Source organism: Helicoverpa armigera, chromosome 3, assembly GCF_030705265.1.
Source record: "Helicoverpa armigera isolate CAAS_96S chromosome 3, ASM3070526v1, whole genome shotgun sequence".
NCBI classification, from domain to species: Eukaryota; Metazoa; Arthropoda; class Insecta; order Lepidoptera; family Noctuidae; genus Helicoverpa; species Helicoverpa armigera.
Genome location: NC_087122.1, coordinates 6,940,584 through 6,961,415, shown reverse-complemented (window position 1 = coordinate 6,961,415; position 20,832 = coordinate 6,940,584). Strand labels below are relative to the sequence as shown.

Sequence of the window (20,832 nt, the reverse complement as noted above, 5' to 3'; positions counted from 1 at the left end):
TTGGATACAACGATAGTTGTTCGGATGTTATGTCGGACGTTAAACTTGGGTTCTAGCAGATGATTATTTTCTAAACCAGGGTATCAATTGGCAGCTAATCTTTATTTATTTGGTGGAAAAATAAGACTGACAAAGAAAAACAACAATGTATTGTAAGTATTTAATTCATATTAGTTTAATAAAATATTGCTAATTATTACGACACAAATAATTCTTACCATAGGTAGGTTACATTTTAGACAGATGTGTTATTCTCTGTGTTGCTTTTTTCACTAACAGCATCTGCTGTGTCCGCAGGATTTTCACCATTTTCTCCAGCTTTAGTTTTCTTGTCACTCTTCCTGAATTTATCATACCTAAAGATAAACCATTTAATTATTAATAAACTAGGTAGCACTTATCTCGCTGTTTCACCTGCGCCCCGCTGGGAGCTACTGCCGCGATAAGAGTGTAGCTTTCCAACAGTGAAAGAATTTTTAAAAGCAGTCTTGGGAACGCTGGAGAGAAGGCTTGGACAGCTTAATCTTGGACTGGCCACAAACGGCGACGTTAGAGCAAGAGGGAATGACAGCATAGCTTTTGAGTTTATTCATTACAAATAACCAAAAATATTATTTTTCATCTATAATATCAGTATAGATAATTATCGGTTTATTCCCGATCTTTCTTATCGTTTAGCAAACTTTTGAAACGTGAACAAAATTCCCAAACTCCTTCACTGAATTTTTATTTCAGTTAAAAGAGCTGAATAGTAAGTAGCTAGTGATAAAAAGAAAGTTATTTTAACAATAGAAAATACCTTCCAAGATCCTCGTCATCATCACTGCCCTCATTGCCTTGAGGATCTACTTCTCTCAACAGCTCACCTATATCTTTATCAACATCTGCCCATAGTTTATCTTCACTGCCTGAAACATCATGATAGATAATGAATGAATGACACTGAGATAATTGGAGTATCGCTACATCAATTTTTAATCAATTATGTCGCTTAATTAAAATCTAACACATGCGTTGCCACTTGATGGTAAAAATAAAAATGGTCGGAGATTCTACAGGTTGTGGGATAATGTTAATGTTATTTTTTTAAGGCATTCTGCTAGAGCGCTCTGTGGAACAGGCACACCAAAGGATCGCTAGAAAACCTGCGCATCCATTACAATAACGTCTTTAGGATGATACTTTCCCCGTTTTAACTGACTTCCCAAAAAGGAGGAGGTTCTCAATTTTTTTTATGTATGTTCACCGATTACTCGAAGATGCTAGGGCCGATTTGGAAAATTATTCTTGTTTGATAGGGTATACCTCCCAGGTGGTCCCAAAATCATCAGGTCAGGATCTAATGATGGAAACCCTGATAAATCGAGGGCAACTTTCGAAAATTGTAGGCATGTATAGGTTAAAAACTTCACAATGAGGTGTACGCCTGATAACACTATACGTGAAGGTTTGGAGCTTTTTTTTTAACGACGTCAAAAATCATCAAATGGGGGTCATTTGTTTCCCGCTGTGGGTTAACAGCGGCGAGGGGGTGTCAGACTCTTACTGACTAAAAACCGTCGTGTTCCGTCGTAGGCCTTTCATGAGCCAGGGCCGCGGTATCTCTTTCGAACAACCCGCAGCCCCGGGAAGGTTTGGAGCTGACCTGATGATGGAGACGAGGGAAGGTCGGGAAGGGAACTCGACAACTGAATATGTAAACTACCCCGTGTTTGGGCTTATATTATTTGTATTGACGCGACCTTTGCAACAGTGAAAAATATTACGAATATTATTCAAAATAGTATAAACTGCATGAAAGATGAGTTTGGCAAGGTTTTGTATAAAGATGATGAAATTAAAAAAGTGATGGAAGGCTTACTTTGAAAAGCATATGAAAGGTATAGGCAAGGAATAACGAATATCCTAATTAGTTAATTTTCTAATCTGATAATCTTAACCTCAAAACAACAGCTTTCAAATGGACAACCCTTCTTCTATCCCGGTACGTTGCATTAACATACGCAACTGTCGAACGCACTTGCAGCAACTGCATGAAATCGGTCAATATCTGAGAGGAGCGATAGCACCTACCGCTGCCGCTGCCTAAACGGTTTCATGTGAATGTAAATACATACAAACGAGTAGTTGAGCTGCGACCGATTTCATGCAGGTGGCAGGCAATGATAATTGAATTTTCCGTAACTTGTAGTATTGACAAAATAAAAACTGCCTCAGAAATTACAGCGTTATGTAATTATACTTTTTTGCAAATATCTCCTAAAAGGCTAGAGAGGATTCAACCGACTTTGAAGTTAAGTGACACAATAATAAGGAAATATTTGTTATGGTTAATGTATTACTGACCAGATGCAGTGGAGTTGTCAGCGCCATTGTCCAGTTTATTTTTAGTTTCTTCAACAGCTTCATGTTTATCTGACACATTTTTTTCCCCAGTCTCGGAAGCTGAAGGTTCTTTATCTTCTTCTGAAAAAAAAAAAAAGATAAATTCTGGTATGTACCAAAGTGACAATATGACTTAAGACCTACCTAGCTGGGGTATGGACAATAAATTTGGTGTCCTTTGCGGACCAATCTCTACTGGATGTTACTCACAGTATAACGCGTATTGTTTGCGTAAAGATAATATTTTTGGTGGCTCTGTTATAAGGCAGTGACCACTCACTGTACATACATACCTTTTTGTTGATGTAACTGACGATGAATTCTCTCAGCATGTTTCCGTAGTGTACGAGTGTCGCGATGCTGTACGTAGCGGCCCAGGTGAATACGTAGGCGACAATGACATCTCAGCGCCTCAGCTTCCTCCGTACCTCCAGGTTCAACTCGAGGCAAGTACACGCGGCATAATTCACACCACCACACCTAAATGTAAATGATGGAATCAGAATCTAATCCTTATTACATATTTGAATAATTGTAAAGCTAATGTTTCTATATTTTCTTAAGATTTCAAATAGGAATACAATAATAAACCTCTTATACTGACACATTAAAGCCACCACTTGATCAAGGCGAAAAGTGATTTGATTTCATTGATGCTGAACTAGACGTTGGTCACGCATGGAGGAGATCCTAAGCTAGAACTTAAACATTTATTCAGACAGAACTCAATATTTTTCGAAGTACCTCCATCTTTTTAATATGTTCGCTTCCGATGTTAATTTCGACCTTAGGCTTTTTTGGGGAAGATTCGTCCTTTTTTTCGCCGCCGGAGTCGTCATCCTCGACTTCTGTATTAAAAAAAGTTTATTCATTAATAAAAAAATATTTATTCCAAGACTCTATGCCAAATAGATATTCTACAAAATACTTACCATCAACATCTCCAACTGAGTCAAGAGTCATGAAATTGTCCAAATCTACGTCCATACCTTCGTCGCCACTAGCTTCAGCTTTGGGGCTGACGCGGCGAGCTGATTGGCTAGCCTTTCTCTGAATTAATTAAAAAAAACTTATCACAATGCAGGCACCAAATAATTACAAAATTTTTGGTCAGTAGTAAAATTATAGCGCTCAAAATAATGTACTGGGCTGAAAACGAAAACATGGAGTATCGTTATATAGCCCCACAAATATTACGTATATTTGTGTCTAGTTTATGTATGGATGTTCGGATGGTTATCGAACTGCAGCTAACCTTAAGGTGCTCCAGGGAGCAAATGTGGTGTTCGTAAATCATGGGCGAACGGAAAGTGAGACGACAAATCTGACAGAACGGCATGAGGAAGCGCTTCATGGCGCGGTGCGTGTCGGTGAGGTTGTGCGCGTGGCGCGTGGTGCGGTGGTTGAGGCGGCACACGGGGCAGAACGTGGTCCGCGCCGCCAGCTGCGCGCCCGCCGCCGCCTCCAGCTCGCGCTGCGCGCCGCGCTGCGCCACGCGCATGCGCAGCAGCTGCGCCTTGTGCCGCCGCGCCACGCCGCTCATGGCCGCGCGGTGCTTGCTCGACACCAAGTGCTTCACGTACGCCTGCGGCAGACACTCGACGTTACACGAATATTCGTTCCGTTGACGTCACCCGCGAGATCACATATCGACTCACCGCGAAGGTAGCGCATTTTTCTTTGCAGTGGACGCACGCTAAGTGCACGTAGGGCCGTGGGCGTTGTGGTGCAGAATCCGAAGCGACGTCAGGTTCTTTATCAGTATCTTCACCGCCATCCACTTGCTCACCGTCCGAAGGCTCTGGTTCCGCCTAGTACGAAAAATGATATCTTTAATGTAAATTCAAATCTGAAGAGTTAGCAAGTGAAACCGTGGGTAAACAGCTAGTAATGGGGGTTGGGGGCTCTTTTGTTTTGAAGTTCGAAAAGTGCTGATTTATCAGCCTAATTTGAATAAACGTTTTTGAGTTTGAGTAATAGATAAAATTATTTAATGTACAAACAAGTAAGTCTCGCGTCATGCTTTTATATTGTTTTATACTGTTGAGAACTTGGCAAGTTTTAATAGAAAATTATATACTTGATTCATTGCGTTTAGTAGGTTTATAACAAGGTGTGTGAAAACTTGCCAGGTAACATCATTAAAAAGTAACTATTTTTAACTGAGGTATTTGTATGGAACTTGGTACTTATTCAGATCTCACTTCTTTTATAGGCGAAGCACTCCCATATTATCGAACTTGGCAGCCTTTCACATTTTTGTTTTCTAATTTAATTAGTGTTTTTAGGGTTCCGTACCTCGAAAGGAAAAAACGGAACCCTTATAGGATCACTTTGTTGTCCGTCTGTCTGTCTGTCTGTCAAGACCCTTTATTTATTTATTTAAAAAAGTAACAACTAAATGAAGAGACACTAAAACCCAATAACAAGTACATTCTATTTTTTTCTAATTATTTATGGGAGAATCGTAGAAGCTGGAAAGACTGGTAACATTATTTACGTCGACGCGCTGTGTAAAACTGCACCTACACGCACAAATGCAAAAAATTTTTGCTTCATTGTCTTTGTTGTGATTGTAGTGCGACGCTCCATCTAGACATTTATATAATCAAAGTCTAAATGTAATTTTATTTAATGTCGGGTGTCGTCCTGTTTAAGCCAACAAAAGATCGTCAAAATCTAATTATTTATTACCTTTGGAGACTTGATCTTGATTTCCTTTTTTTCTTCAACTGCTTCTTCCTTCTCTTCAGCATCCCAATCCTCTTCTGTCGAGGAAGCGTCTTCCTTAGACTTGACCGAGCTGCTTGTTGATAAAAAATATATTAGTGTACATTCTTAAACTAACTATCTATAATCTTAATTTACTAACTTTAATAAGATAATAATAACTCAATATCCCATACAGTTGTTTCTTGATTATGCCTTTATTTCCAATTTATCATTATCATTTCTACTTTTAGTTATGAATTGTTGTTGTACCATCTCTTTTTATCACAGTTCTACATTTCTTTGATCATCTCCTTTTACTTAGACGGATATCTATATATCTATATCTGTATACCGTCTGTGATATTGCAGTGGTTTTTATTTCAATAGCGGCATATATTTCGGCCTCAGTCAAACCATGTATATCTTGTTTTTGAAAAAAAAAAAACTAAATGTAAGCAATGGGTTCATACATACTCAATGTATCGAATTACCTTCGGCCCTTGAGAGATCGGAACGCACGGGTGTAACCGAGCGATCTTTCGGTGTATCGCCTAGAGGTAAATGTACCGCGAGAGCGCGGCGCGCCTCGGAAAGAGGCCCGCGAGCGCATAGTGCGGCCGCGGAACGATCGGCGCACGGCTCGCGGGCGCGTCGCGGGCCTTACCGCCTCTCGCGGCGGGCCCATACCGCTTGGCTTGCGGTAGCTTTCTCGGTTTGGCGAGCGTCTCCGATCTTCGCCACCGAACGATCTCCTTTCGCTGCTGTAACTTTCTTGTCGAGCGCCATATGATCCACCGTAATGGCCACCACCATCATGGCTACGTCTATCGCTCGAAGAGCCCTGTACATAACTCTCTTTGTTTCTTTCGACACGCTTTACATATGAAATAAAATAAAATGTTTAATGAGGATGAAATGGTAATATTCTTCATTTCTAGCCCTCGTCAGAGTGCAAACATACAAGTCAAAGGCACTAACTGACTTCTTATACAAAGTGCCAAAGTCCAATGCCATAAAATCTCTGATATTCTCTAGTTTCACCATCTCACCTTTACTATACATAATATGGAAAACAAAAAAAAACATCTTTTCTTTTGATTGTACTCGCCTAGCTGTAAATATTGCTCAGGCACGTTTTTATAAAAGGAATGCATGAGATTTACACAGCTTATGCTCACATGATGAAAAAGTAGTCCATATAAAATGAGACGATGGTCTGAAGAATAATAATTCTAACTATTCATTATTCCTCATGATAGAGCAATATCACACTCTTAGTAGTGGCTTGAATAGTTTTAATTTATCTGTATCCTCGTCAAATTCTTGAAGCAACAATTCAAGCTCTTATGCATCTTTATACAATCTGCTTATTTATCATGGTACCAAAGATCTGCATTTCACATCCAAGTAAATATTTTTTCTTATTCCATTATATTCGAGATAACCCATACATAGCTATAAGTCACTAATTTCGCCAAATATTTCATATTGATAGCCTGCCAAAATGCATCTCTCTATAGACTTTCCTTGAAATTTGATTTCCATGACAATATACTTTATAGTTTTTTTTGTTTCAAATTCTGGGGCAAATTCTATGAGCGTGTCCTTAATTACCTGTGTTTATTACAGTTGTTTTGACGGCCATTAGGTACGTTGTTCTGAGCTTTCGTATTTTATTGGTTTTTTGTAAATTAAATATTGCAGGTATTCTATCAAAAATTCAATTTAGAGTAAGTGCTATTTCCGGATCCCAAAAACTTTGTAATACTGACCTCCATCCTCATTCTCTTTCTGTCTGGAGAGCCTGAGCGACCACCATAGTCGCGGTTGGAATAATTAGCGGAGCTTTCCTACAAATAATGAAAAAATTAAAAACATTTTTTTCACATCTCTGAATATTTAGTGCGTTATAACAAATTGAGTTTAGAGGTTTCATTTTTGTAGTATAGGAAATACGAACTCCTGACGCGGGTGAAATAGAAAAAAAAATATGTACAATTACACATAAAACAAACATTATGTATAATTTACAGTGACGGTTACCAAATTAAACACTGTCTGATTTGAAGAAAAAAAAACTTATTAAATAAAATGTAACATAATGAGGGATTTTCTTTTATTATTTTCCTAGCTGATGCCTAAATGGGAAAGGAACAGAGTGTCAGTTCTTATCAACGTCATCAAATTTTGAGGTCCTGTAACGATAAGTACTTGCCATCAACAATTATAAAAAAAGGATAAGAGATTGTTGGGCCACCTTTAATGTAGGGATCTGTAGTTTCCCAGCCATAGCTCATACCTTTCCCCACCCCTTCAACTCAGAATCTCAAAATTGGATTTCGACAGCTTCATTGCTAAGATTGCGTTCATTACAGCAATTGGGTTATCCTAAGTAACATACTTACAGAACGATACACTTTTTTGTAGGAGTCTTCCATCCTGTCACGGCTGGAATTATATCTGCTTGCACTGCCACTTGTATAACGGGAATCATTATTGTATGATGAATAGCCCCCACCACGTCCCCCGCGACTTTCATAGGATCCTCGACTGCTACTTCCTCTGTAGGACCCTCTATAACTGCTTCCGCGTCCACCACTGTAACTGCCCCTGCCTCCATAGCCTCTTCCCCGAGATGACATCTTCTGGAAAAGCAAAATATGAACTCAACATTAAGATACATGAATATAATTATGTAGGAACCCTTCCCGGCTTGACATGTGAACAAATGATATAACTACATTCAACCCCCAAATATGCACATAAAGACTCCAAAAAGGTCTATATGCATCATAGATGTTTACCTGGACTATGAGCCCATTTTTACCATTTATACCTAAAATAAAATACAGGATTAAGTTAAAAATTTGAAAAACTTAAAGCAAAATATGAAAAAATCTGAAATGTTAATTACACTTATTATGATTAGGCAAATTGTATTATTTTCATGTTTTGCTACACTCCTACTGGCATTTGTTAAATCTCTCTAAATACAAAGTCTCGAGGTGATAATTATCATCTCCAGAGCCTTTTCCCAACCACGTGGGGGTTGGCTTCCAGTCCGACCAGATGCAGTTGAGCACCAGTATTTAAAAAATTAAACAAGGAGCCATATCTGACCTGTCTGATTACCTGAAGTGATAATTAATATTAAAGAATTTCTTAAATATTTTAAGAAATTCCCATATTGGTACATTACAGAATTATGTCAGCATATATATGGGCCCTCAGTTCAGAATTGTCAGTACTGAAAAATCTGCAGTAATTAATTTATCATCTAATAAATACAAATAAAATAGTTGCATAATTAATTTCCAGAAAAATATATGCTGTTGAAGATGATAAAAGAATTATGACAATTAACATCAGTTGCAGAGGGATAATGTTACTGTGATACTCAATGATTGGTTCTTATGAATATTTTAGTACTTGGTGATTGATATTGCGAAAACAAATATTTGATCAAGGATACATTGTCTACTCTAACAAACCAAACATGAAAATAATCGATTCTGGGTTTTTGGTTCATACATTTTTAAGGCATTATCCTTTAGCTAGTGGGTACATTACGTACGCAAAATTAACCTCTCATGAACTTCGAGAATAAATACATTTGAAAGCCGCTGTACTGATTCTGAACATAATGATTGCAACAGTAAGATGAGTCATGCATAAGGTATTTCGTCGCTAATTATGATTAAAATCCCTATTAAAATTTCATATTGTAATCTTAAAGAATAATAGAACACCACGACAACTTACAACCTATTTGAGTATATATATAAGGGTAACAAAAGGACATGTAGTAGGTGGCAATCTTTCTTACAGCCTTTTAGTGGGCTAAACTCTATTAGCAATTGGGCTTTAGAGATGTATTGATAGAAATGTAAGAGATTTTGGAAGTATTCAGCAGGCCGTACGGCAGCTAACAGCATCGAAAATGGCGTCAACCCAGAAACGAAACGATGCTAAAACTATCATTATATATATATGCATATTAAATAAATCAATAGTAAATATATGAAAATACCGAATAAAATGAAGATAAAATTATTATACGCACCACAGAGGGAAACCAACAGGTAAATTAACTATCTTTCTTTAGGCGTCGGCACTCGGCAGCTCTGCGTTGCGTTTTCTTCCGCCCGTGTGCCACAGATACTATCATAGCCGGTTTACACCATAGACTTATTATAGTAAACAGGACTGCGCACTTTTACCCAAAAAACGAGCCGGGTGAAACAAGTACGGAGGTCGTCTGTCCTTTTCTAATAGGGTGACTATGAGATTAAGCTATGTGAGACAAATCCGAATTTGCTAAGATTATTAAACACAGATTGGTATTGAAATTTTAACTTACGCAGTTTGTGACCTTAAAATACTAATCTTGGCTTTTAATAATTAGCAGTATAAAAGCAGGAAGATTCGAAGTGAAGACTGTTTTTTTTGTATTTTTGCTTCAAATATAGACTGCTGAGCCGTTTATGTCGCCTTTCTTCATTTTTTGGGAAGCTATAGGTAACAATAGTACAACAGTTTTAAAATCCATCATGCATATTTTGACTCATTACAAGAATTCATGGGCACCCTAGTTGTTTGATTTACAAAAATGTTTTTATTAGCTAACCTGTGGAACGATATATTTTGCAACCACCATAGAATTCACTTTTACAAGTATTAATGCAACACTTTTTCACCATTTTAATAGTTTAAATTGATTTAATACAAAAAATATAAACAAAAAATGCTGATTACGCGCCAAGAATGTTCAAGGCCGCTACCACCTACCGCTACCGCTAGAAAAAAAAAGAAAAAACAAAATAAAAATTTATGTTGTTTATGTTTTAAGAATAAATACGTATAATAATATATATATAAATTAATGCGATTTTTATTAATTTGTTGACTTACAATTGTTAAAATAAGATACAAATATAAGTGATTCAATTGTTTTTTTGGGAAGACAAAACTGTTTATCACAACATTTTTTTTATGCTGGCAAGGTGTTAAAAAGAGACAAACGGCCTCCGTTCTAACTATCCCTCTCGGCTCAGATTTGCTTCTGTGTATTATGCAACCAGGCACTGTCATGCGCGACCACTCCATCGGATAATTTTTTCCTCCAACTATCACGGTCATCAGAGAGTTTTTCCCAGATGTTCGGGTCGATTTTAAACGATACCATGTCGCGTTTAACGCTGTCCTTAAATCGCAACAATGGCCACCCAACTGGTCGCTTGGCATCTGATATTTGGCCGAGGAGAGTTTGTCTTGGCAAACGAGAAGGTTCCATCCGCTGCACATGCCCTAGCCAGCGCAATCTTCTTTGTTTAAGAAGTGCGGTTATGCTAGATATGCACGAGATACGGATGCAGCTTTAATCATCTTTTATAGATGTTATCAGGCCATAGTTAGTTATTATGCAACCAATTTAGTACCTTATTGCGTTGGAATAGAGTTCATTTTCGTAAGTATATATTTTGATAGAGCGCAATCTTGTTTAGTACATATATCGGTTTTAGTTAAATTTAGGGAATTTTGGCGCTGCTGTCACATAGTCATAATGAAGCGCTACTGCTCTCAGTTTAACGTGCTATCGATATGTATTTTCGGTATCGAAGATTTTGTATACCTTTACCGAGATCCTTTTGAACAGAGAAGACATTTTTTAAATATTACTTGAATCATCATATCTCGAGCATTTTCCCAACTATGTTGGTGTCGGCTTTAGGGGCTCGATTCTGCTAATTTTAGTAAAGCGACGTTCACATCTGACTGAGATCCAATCACGACTCAATTGCGATTGAAGCATATGTGGCTTTCCGCTGTGTTTCTTTTAAATAAAAGTTCTTTCGCCTTTTCTGTGATTCACTAATGAATCATATTGTCTGCAAATTATATGACTGTAGAACAAACAACCGCATAGACCAATCGCAAACCAATGAAATGTCATTGGAATACGATTGCTCTTATATTAGTAGCAGAATGCCGCTAAGGTTAAAACTGTTAATGCGATTTAATTTTTATCAAGTTTGACACTATTAACTTAGTGGTATCGGGCCCCAAATTAAACAAGAATTTAAACAACTACACAACAACAGCAATATGATAACAAGAAATTAAACGTCAGGTAATCACAATGATTAATTATTAATTTGGTTTTTAAGGTTTATATTAAATTGTTGTCTTCAAATGCGCTCCGACGCGCTTCCAGCAGTATGCTCTAACCCTTAAAGGGCTCTGCACGCAATGATTTTTTTAACCGCGGTATTTTAGCAAAGGCTTAGTAACTTAGTAGGTACAACGACATCTATCACTTTTTTGGGAACAATTTTGAACAATTATTCTCATAAAGAAAACCTCCCGTTGAGAGCATAGCGATTCACTATGGGTACCTACTCGACTGCAGACCGCAGCTTTTTTTGGCACTTTTTTTTTTGCTCGCAGTGCCAAAAAAAACTGATTTCTGCAAACTTTCCACTAATACGGATAGTGACAACTATGCTTGTCACTAAAAAGCCAAAAATAAAAAAAAAACTTTCTACAATAATATAAAACCACTGACCTCTATATATACCACTGGACAGGCTGTTCCGTATGTTTGACAGCAATTTTTTTGTGCCCATTTGAAGCGCCAATATCGTCTAAGCGAGCGTCCACAGAACTAATTTTGACGTATAATTTCAAATGGCTGTGAGAGAAGTGTTTGTTCATTGGTTCACTGTAAAATAATTTTAGTACCACGGACACTTGCTACGTCTAACAGCGCCAAAATGGCGATTATCAAACGGGCACAAAAGCACGTTGACAGCAGCCTGTCCAGTGTATAAATATAGAGGTCAGTGTATAAAACCGACTCCCAAAACACTGAAATTCTAAGGTGCATCCGCCTAGAAGTCGGTGGGAAAATAAACTTAGGTACATCTATTAGACACCGACTCTGAGGCAGTTAACATATTCAGTTGTCGTGTCCCCTCGCCCTTCTCTGATCTAAATCATCAGGTCAGCTCCAAACCTTCCCGTATGCAAAGGTCTATTCAATACAAATAACATAAGCCCAAACACTAGGTAGTTAACATATTCAGTTGTCGAGTTCCCTTGACCTTCTCTGGTCTCCATCATCAGGTCAGCTCCAAAAATTCACTGTTGAATAGTGCTATCAGGCATACACCTGAATCCTGAGTGTCAAGTTTTTACTCTATGTGTGCCTATACAACTTTCAAAAGTTGCCCTGGATTTTTCAGGGTTTCCATGCATTATAAGGTCTGATGATTGATCTGATCTGATCTGATGATTATGGGACCACCTGTGAGATATCCTCCTGTGTGAGACCCTATCGAACAAAAAAATAATTTAATAAAATGGTCCTTAAACAGTCCTATGAACGACGTTTTCATAACAGCGCCTGAACAATTTTTAAAACATTTTTTCGTATGAAGGTATAAAAATTGAGAGTATGCCATATTTTTTAAAACATTTTTCTCTTTTTTTTTGAGATACGTCACTTTGTTATTGGACGGACGTGGGGAAATTTGGTTCCATCTTTTTTGAATATCACATCTGTGTACACATAACTAGGGTATATATGTTCTGTGCACATAACATAGTAATCTGTGGTCGGCAGTGGTCGTCAAGTTAGGTATTTATTGGTCTGTGTTTGTGGTCTGTTTGTCACTTCAACAAACACTTAAAAATATTGTTATAAATAAATACATAATTTGTTTAATAAAGATTCGCTCTAAATATAAATCACAAGTTAGGTACTTGTGTTATGAAAATAAGATGTAAGCTGTGCGGCCGTAATGTTAACAGTACCTATGGTTTATTGAATTTAAATATAAAAATCTCTGTAATCTATATAATACCTAATTAACATTGCAAGCGTAGAGCTCCTGAAACTGCATATGGTTTTATTTTCAATTATGCAAGCTAAGAAGCGCTTTATTATACTTTCACTGACCAGCGGAATTTTGGTATATTGCTACTTCGGCACATATCGTTTAAAACCAGACCGGACTCCCAACAGCCGAGAGACTCAACTTCCCAGTTTTGCTTCTTTAGAAGAGTTGTCAGAGTTACCTTCGCAACCACATAGAAAGTTAACTACGGGCTCAATTCCATGTAGAATGGAAACATGCTTTGATTTCTCAAAATGTGGTAAAGATCCAAAAATTTATGTATATCCTAGTGATGGTCCTGTGAGTGCATCATATCGTAAAGTTATATCAGTTATCAGAGAGTCACGATATGTAACACGAGACCCGAATGAGGCTTGTCTATTTGTACCTGCAATTGATACCTTAGATGCTGATCCACTATCTCCAGAGCATGCACCTGATGTAGCATCACGTTTAACTCGTTTACCTTACTGGAATAATGGCAGAAATCATCTCATATTCAACTTGTATGCTGGGACATGGCCTGATTATGCTGAAAGTGCCCTGGGATTTAACCCAGGAGAAGCTATCTTAGCAAGAGCAAGTGCTTCTGAAACTTTTTTTAGAGATGGATTTGATATTTCATTGCCTTTGTTTCATAAAGAACATCCAGAGCGCGGGGGTGTTCCACCAGCTGCTACTTACAATTTCTTTCCAGCACCAAAGCGGCATTTGTTAGCATTTAAAGGCAAAAGATATGTTCATGGTATTGGCAGTGAGACTAGGAACTCATTGTGGCATTTGCATGATGGTAATCATCTTATTTTGGTTACAACATGTCGTCATGGCAAGTCTTGGAAGGATTTACGGGATGAAAGATGTGATGAAGACAATAGAGAATATGACAAGTAAGTGTTTGTTTCTACATTTCTGAATGAATTATAGCTTGCAAAATAGTTGAGATAGGTTATTGTAACAGAGGGTAACATATTATGTACATAATTTTTTTTTTTACATTCACAGTTGTACAATCTACACACATTTTTCACATTTTAGTAGTCCAGTACTGTTTTGTACAGATTCTGTAAATTTGATGTATTTTTTGGAAAGTATATTATTGGGGACTCCTAAACTATCTAGGTCATATACCTACATAGTTGATATATGTAATATCTAAGTAACTTTTTGTAATTTGGTTATTCTGATTTTCCTCATGGTAAACGCCATGAGGAAAATCAATCATATTCAATTAAAAAAAATTGTCATGTATTTTACCTACTCTTTGATCTTACTGATCAAGGGCTTGCACATAAATTATAAATTTCACCCACTTGCGCCCTGTAGGGCACTTCTGTAACGTCCTGTATACAGTCTTATATAAAATCCTCCTTTTAACTCACTAATGTGCTCCGTTATATACTCCCTTTTGAACTTTGGGTGTACTTAGGGTGCGTCTACTCTGTGCATGTAGCTGGAACAAGTTAACATGCGCAAGTGAAAAGAGCACGCGGGTTGTTATTTGCTTTGGTACATGCGTGAGACGCTGGACCAGCACGTATTTAAAATGCATGTAACCTGCGCATATGCCTCAACATGCGCAAGCTACTTGCACCGTGTATATGCACCCTTACTCATAAACTTCTTGTGTGCTTTCTTATGTATACACTTACGACTACTCCTGCCTAAGTACTACTCCTATACACTACCCCTATATACCTTTACCGGCGTTAGCTATAGCAGATAGGTACATAGTGACTTGTGGCATGTTTAATAGCGTGATTTCTTATTTCGTAGATTTGACTATGAGCAGTTATTGTCTAACTCAACATTTTGCCTTGTGGCACGAGGGCGACGTCTGGGTTCATATCGCTTTCTTGAGGCTTTAGCAGCAGGCTGCATTCCGGTGTTATTAAGCAACGGTTGGCGGTTACCTTTTGATGAGCGTATTGATTGGCGACGTGCCGTTATTTGGGCTGATGAGCGTCTCTTGTTGCAGGTCAGTACCTAATTTCTTCTTACTTTATACCTACTGTCGGCTAATTCTGTCTGTCCACAGCGTCCACCTACTTCCTTTGTCGTATTTGAACAAATACTCATGTACCTATATTCATATTTTAAATATTTTGTTGTGCAATCCGTAATGTTAGCTATTATAGGAATTGTGATTTTATTGCATAAACAAAGTATTTTATTTGTGTTTAAATAAACTACCACTGACTTGTTTAGAACGGTACCTAACTATCAGTGACTTGTTAGTGTTACGATGGTAATTTTACGACAATTAAACTAAAACAAAATTAAGTAGATCATTTTTGCTTTGAATAATGGTAATTCTTTGGAAAATAATCGTATGAACTAGTAGCTATATTTAAAAAAAAGAAATTGTGCCTTTCTAAAGATGAGCAAAATTCTGCATCTTCATCCTTTCGTTGATCTCTTGAGGGTTATTCTAGCTAGGACTAAAGATTAAAAAAAAAATCATAGACATATCCGAAAACCCGACAATTGACCCTACAATTTGCTGGTTTTCTTTACATCACTTTTACGTCATACATCAATGAAAAAATATTCTTAAATTTTAATAAATAGGTAATATGTTAAATTAATTTTTGTGAGTTTTCTGTTTAGGTCCAAATTATTGCCTATTTCAAAACGACTCAGTTTTGTATGCTACAATGGCTTAGGGTAGAGAGCACGCGCTTGATTTGATTAAAAAGTAACATTAATAATAGCGAATTGGTGCATGTCCTGTGTATGTGTGTGTGTTATTTGTAAAAGCAAAAATATTATTGTTTGCTAGGTGCCTGAGCTGGTTCGCTCTGTACCCCCAGAGCGCATTCTTGCTCTGCGGCAGCAAACTCAATTCTTGTGGGAGCAGTATTTTTCTTCCATCGAAAAAATTGTCTTCACTACTATAGAGGTAATTTAATCTATTTCATATACCTATACCTATTTATAAATACTAAGTGTTGATGACAATACGACAGTAAATGCAATAAGTTCAAGGGTCTGGTAATAAAAATAAAATATAATCTTACTGTATATGTATCTTACCTTAAAATAGTATATGATAACAGAAATGAAGAAAGAATACCTAATTATTTATATTTTCAGATTTTGTTGGAGCGTGTGCTAGAACATAGGTCGTCGAAACAACGAGAAGCATTAATTTGGAATGCATTTCCTGGTGCCCTGGGAACTTTAGCTACGTATGGCGATTCCCGGGTTCATTTCCCTATATCGGCCCCCATTCTCCAAGCGCCCGTTTGTCCGTCCACTCCACTGTCTCCTCTGCCGGCTCCTTCGGTACCTCTAGCAGCACCTCCGGCCACACCGGGCAACACGTTTACTGCTTTATTGTATGTCCAAACTACGTCACCAGCGTTGCATAAACTACTCGCCAACATCGCAAGTAGCGAATATTGTGAAAAGGTAAGTCTCTCTCGGTAAATGTTTAATTATCTATACTTTGTTTATTTATCATTGATTTTGATTGAACTGTACTCACTTGTAACACTAATAACTATTTAAATACTACATTTAAATGTTGAATAGGTTGTACTAGTGTGGGACAGTGAACGCGCCGCGCCTTCACTAAAGTCACTGTCGCGGTTAGCGGGCGACCCTCGGGATCCATTACCCGTTCTCGTTGTTGACGCCACCACTCACTATCCGGGGTAACTTCATAATAATTTTGTTTTTTAGTTTGGGCTTACCCATATAACAGCTTTTATCCACTATTCATTTTTTTTAGGGAAGGAGTTTCAGCCCGTTGGCAACCACTGTGGGCAGTTCCAACGGCTGCTGTGTTCTCCTTAGATGGCGATGCTCCGCTTCTGGCAGAAGAACTAGATTTTGCTTTTCGGGTGTGGCAACATTTTCCTGAACGCATAGTCGGCTACCCAGCTCGGACTCACTTTTGGGACGAGGCAAAGGTGATATTTTATGTAAAACCTACAGGGTATACATATAGTACTACAACTGCAGGATAGTTAGCTTGGAGCAAATCCTACCAAATCAACCCTATAATTATGTGTCTTAGCAACTATAGTTCGGCCGTTAAGAGAATGCTTTCCTGACACATCGCGATTGAACTGACGACGTAACTTTGTAATGGCGTTGCAGTTACGATAAAAATATTTTTGCTGGTTGTTTACCGTTATAACAATTGATGAGCATTAAAACAACATTATTATATCAATAATCAATGAATGTTATAATTTTGTGCCAAACTGAGTGTCAAATAACTTGGTAAACAATATTTTTCTAAATCTATACTGCGCTATTACAAGGTTATGTCAGCGCTTTATATTTTGTAGTGCTGTGCTAAAAATAACAGGCAAGTATCGTAATCTGTTCTTATACAGTTATACTTATAATATAAAATAATACGTTTTTTTTTATTTTTAAGAATTTGAAAATAATGGACTATAAGATAACTTTTATGAAATATAAGAATAAAACTATGACCAAACCGAACGCGCGAAAGAAAGTAGCATTTTTATATTTAGGTTGAAAATGGTAACCCCATATGGCGTTATGGGCCGCCAAATCGATGAACTGGCTCTGGAGTACGGTCATCATCATCATCATCAACAGCCTATCGCAGTCCACTGCTGGACATAGGCCTCTCCAAGTGCACGCCACTGAGATCGATTTTCGCGATTTCGGAGTACGGTCATCGCGTTCTAAGAATTCGGGCTAATCTGGGCTCAAATAAAAGGTTACGCCGCCCGCCACAATACTAATATATGAATATTACCTTTTTTGGTTTCCACTTAAATAACTAAAATATAAATTTTAAATGATTCCGCCAATTTAAAACGAAAATAATCATAAAATAATTCGGCGGTTCATTTTGGAGGAACGGTAATGAACTCAGTGTTATGTTGTGCCCATCACTAGTCGTGACAAACTGATAGGTGTCAGGAACGCATTCTCTGAACGGCCGAAGTATAGTTACAATAGCCATTCTATTGAACAGCTAGCCTTTTGACTCAAAGTAATATTATCTAATAATATTCCAACTTAGAGATTTTTTTTACATTTGAGTAAAAAAAAAACTTTCATTTGAGTAAAAAAAATTTCATTTGATTAAAAAAAAAAAACAATAAATTAATCAACAGTGTGAGTACCTACTATGTGTAACTAATACTAGAATGTGCGCTTATCTTCGAAACGAGGAAATCTATGCTTAATTAACGCGCGGTATGTCGATAAGTAACGCGGTGTGTCATACTATTTACTGGAGACTTGTATTATTTAATTGTATGTCAAATAAGAAAAAAAATAATCGTTTGCCCAGGGTGCTTGGGGTTACAGCAGCAAATGGGGCGACGCTTATTCTATGGTGTTGCCGGGCGCGGCGCTCGTGCACCGCTCAGTGCTGGCGCTGTATGCCGCCGCGGCGCCGGCGCTGCGCCAAGCCGTGCGACGTACGCGTAATTGCGAGGACATACTTCTGAATTGCCTCGCTTCTCATCTCACCCGCCGTCCGCCGCTGAAGTTAGCACAGCGACGGCGCTATAAAGCTACTCACCACAGATATAAGTATGTTCTTATTGAATATCGCACTTGCACCCGCATCCCAGGAAAATTTCTGCCGTACTCGAACAAAATATAACCTATGTTACTCGACGGTAGGTAAGCTTCCCATTAGTGAAAGAATTTTTCAAATCGGTTTACTAATTTCGGAGCTTTTAGGGTTCAAACAAACAATTTATTTTTTCCTATGTACAGGTACTCTATAGGTACTAATAAATAATATTATAAAGCTGAAGAGTTTGTTTGCTTGAACGCGATAATCTCAGGAACAACTGCTCTGATTTGAAAAATGTTGGCAGTGTTAGTTAGCCCTTATATAGGCTATTTTTTATCCTTGTTCGTTACCATGGGTTGCGGGTGAAACTGCTGGCGGAAGCTGGTTTAGTAACATATATTATTATAGATAATAACATAACATTTTTATATTTCAGATCGTCATGGAGCGACCCTGAACATTTTGTTCAAAGGCAATCCTGTCTCAATACTTTTGCTACTGCTTGGGGTTATATGCCACTTATGCGATCTGTTTTGAGATTAGATCCTATATTATTTAAGGACCCTGTATCTACGCTTAGGAAAAAGTACAGAAAAATGGAATTAGTAACTTCTTAAGTCTCTTCTATATTAAGTGTAAGAACGAATCCAAGTATCGATTTTGCTTGTTCAAGCGATGACGCAAGCAGATTTACCTAGTCATTTAACATTTGCAAGCAGAGAGACTCCTAACGCGGTCAGTATCTTGTTTCAAAATAGACAATCAACGAAAACGTGATTGCGTAGCGATCCGAAGGCGATGTGGTGCGCATGCGACAGGCCGCGGCGTGGTATGCGGCATCTCTGCTCTGCGTGCACAAAAATTCGCGCAAATCGCTTGTTAGTTGACATTAAATAATAATGTCATAGAAATGTCAGCCTCCATTATACTTATGTTAAGTACGTCATGTACGTAGCAGACTCCTATAGATATCAAGTATTTGTCGAATACGCGTCGCGCCGCGCCGCCTCACACATCCAGGCCACTCACATTGGACGTGTTAAACAACACTGCCCCCACCAGCCAAAAATAATATTATTAAGAACTTGTTCGAATATGGGCTTTAAGTGTTGCTCTTTACATATATTTTAGATACATTTGCAAAGTTAGCAGACAGCTCGCGGGCTCGTCCAATACCGCTCTTAGATTGTTAGATGATGCAAAGTAGATATATCAAAGATCGGTAAGGTTTATTGTTTATGATTTTGTATAATATTATTTTTTGATGTTGGGAGCAGTTATTACACTTTATACTTTTAATGAGCCACCGACACGGTATCTTTCTTTCGATGGACATAACATGACTGTGGTTTTAATAAAATTATTCACGCCAAAGAATTATAATTTTTTAATCATACACTTATAGATGTACTTAGATGTAATAAAACCTGTTATTTTTCCTAGTGTCCTGTTTTTATGCTGCATGTTTTTCAACTGTCAAACCCGATCTTCTCCATTATCGGGGGCTCAATGCAGCTAATTTAATAATGTGTCAATTGGATATCAATTGAATCTCAATAGTTTTAACCTTCGCGGGCATTCTGCTACTAATATAAGACCAATCGTATTCCAATGACATTTCATTGGACTCCCATTGGTCTAAAAGGTAGTCGGCTCTATAATGTTACTGCAATGGTAAATCAACTGTGAACTGTGTATCTGACCTCTCATCCTCAACCCAGTTAACTGGGAAATCCAATACACATTTGTCTCATTTGATAATTACATTTACTCTCTTCGAAAGCTATTAGAAACCGTTTCTGTAAAGTTTTTTTTACATCAATTGGCTATTTATATGAGCCCATTTAGCCCCCTTTAAGCTTTACCTGCTTTACGGGTACTGTTTACCTTATATAGCCACTGAAAAGTTAAAAATAAAAAAGGCAGACTTCTAAAAACACTAAAAATCAAACAAATACATTTTTAGGTGCATCGGTGGCCAAATAAACTGAACTGGGGCTCGATTCTGCTGATTTTACTTAAGCGAAATACGATTGACATTCGACTGAGATCCAATCACGACTCATTACGTTAGGAGTGAAGCGTATGTGGCATTCCGCTATTTTTTCTTTTAAATAATCGTTTTTATCCTTTTCTGTGATTCAATATAATGAATCGTATAGTCTGCAAATGCGATTGCAATATGATTGTAGGGTAGGGCAGACTACCCTATATGTATACCAAATGGGAAACCAAGGAAAGGAATCCAATTTTCACATTATTAACTTAGCAGAATCCGGGCCCTGTTTCCAGTAAACATCATCCTCCGAGCCTTTTCCC

The 20,832-nt window shown here is 37.7% G+C and overlaps 2 protein-coding genes across 7 annotated transcripts; one reads left to right on the top strand and one right to left on the bottom strand.

The window, feature by feature from the left end:
- Positions 1-146: 146 nt before the first annotated feature.
- Positions 147-9,306, bottom strand: LOC110383539 (zinc finger protein on ecdysone puffs). Of its 6 annotated transcripts, none has more exons than XM_021344328.3 (13): positions 9,161-9,306; positions 7,503-7,742; positions 6,870-6,947; positions 5,589-5,971; positions 5,080-5,188; positions 4,044-4,196; positions 3,641-3,970; positions 3,318-3,435; positions 3,130-3,233; positions 2,679-2,865; positions 2,347-2,466; positions 800-908; positions 147-356 (listed from the first exon to the last, which is right to left on the bottom strand). In XM_021344328.3, exons 2-13 carry the CDS (start codon positions 7,737-7,739, stop codon positions 236-238), a joined length of 2,049 nt encoding a protein of 682 aa, XP_021200003.1. In that variant the 5' UTR covers positions 7,740-7,742; positions 9,161-9,306; the 3' UTR covers positions 147-235. The 6 variants fall into 6 exon arrangements, with proteins under 6 accessions (XP_021200003.1, XP_063899646.1, XP_021200006.1 ...); XM_064043576.1 differs by having other exon boundaries at positions 2,347-2,463; XM_021344331.3 differs by having other exon boundaries at positions 5,589-5,938.
- A 3,398-nt stretch (positions 9,307-12,704) lies between these two features.
- Positions 12,705-19,955, top strand: Ttv (tout-velu). Its single transcript, XM_021331646.3, has 8 exons — positions 12,705-13,882; positions 14,769-14,970; positions 15,775-15,894; positions 16,089-16,406; positions 16,530-16,651; positions 16,729-16,909; positions 18,280-18,524; positions 18,950-19,955. Exons 1-8 carry the CDS (start codon positions 13,002-13,004, stop codon positions 19,128-19,130), a joined length of 2,250 nt encoding a protein of 749 aa, XP_021187321.1. The 5' UTR covers positions 12,705-13,001; the 3' UTR covers positions 19,131-19,955.
- Positions 19,956-20,832: the final 877 nt, after the last annotated feature.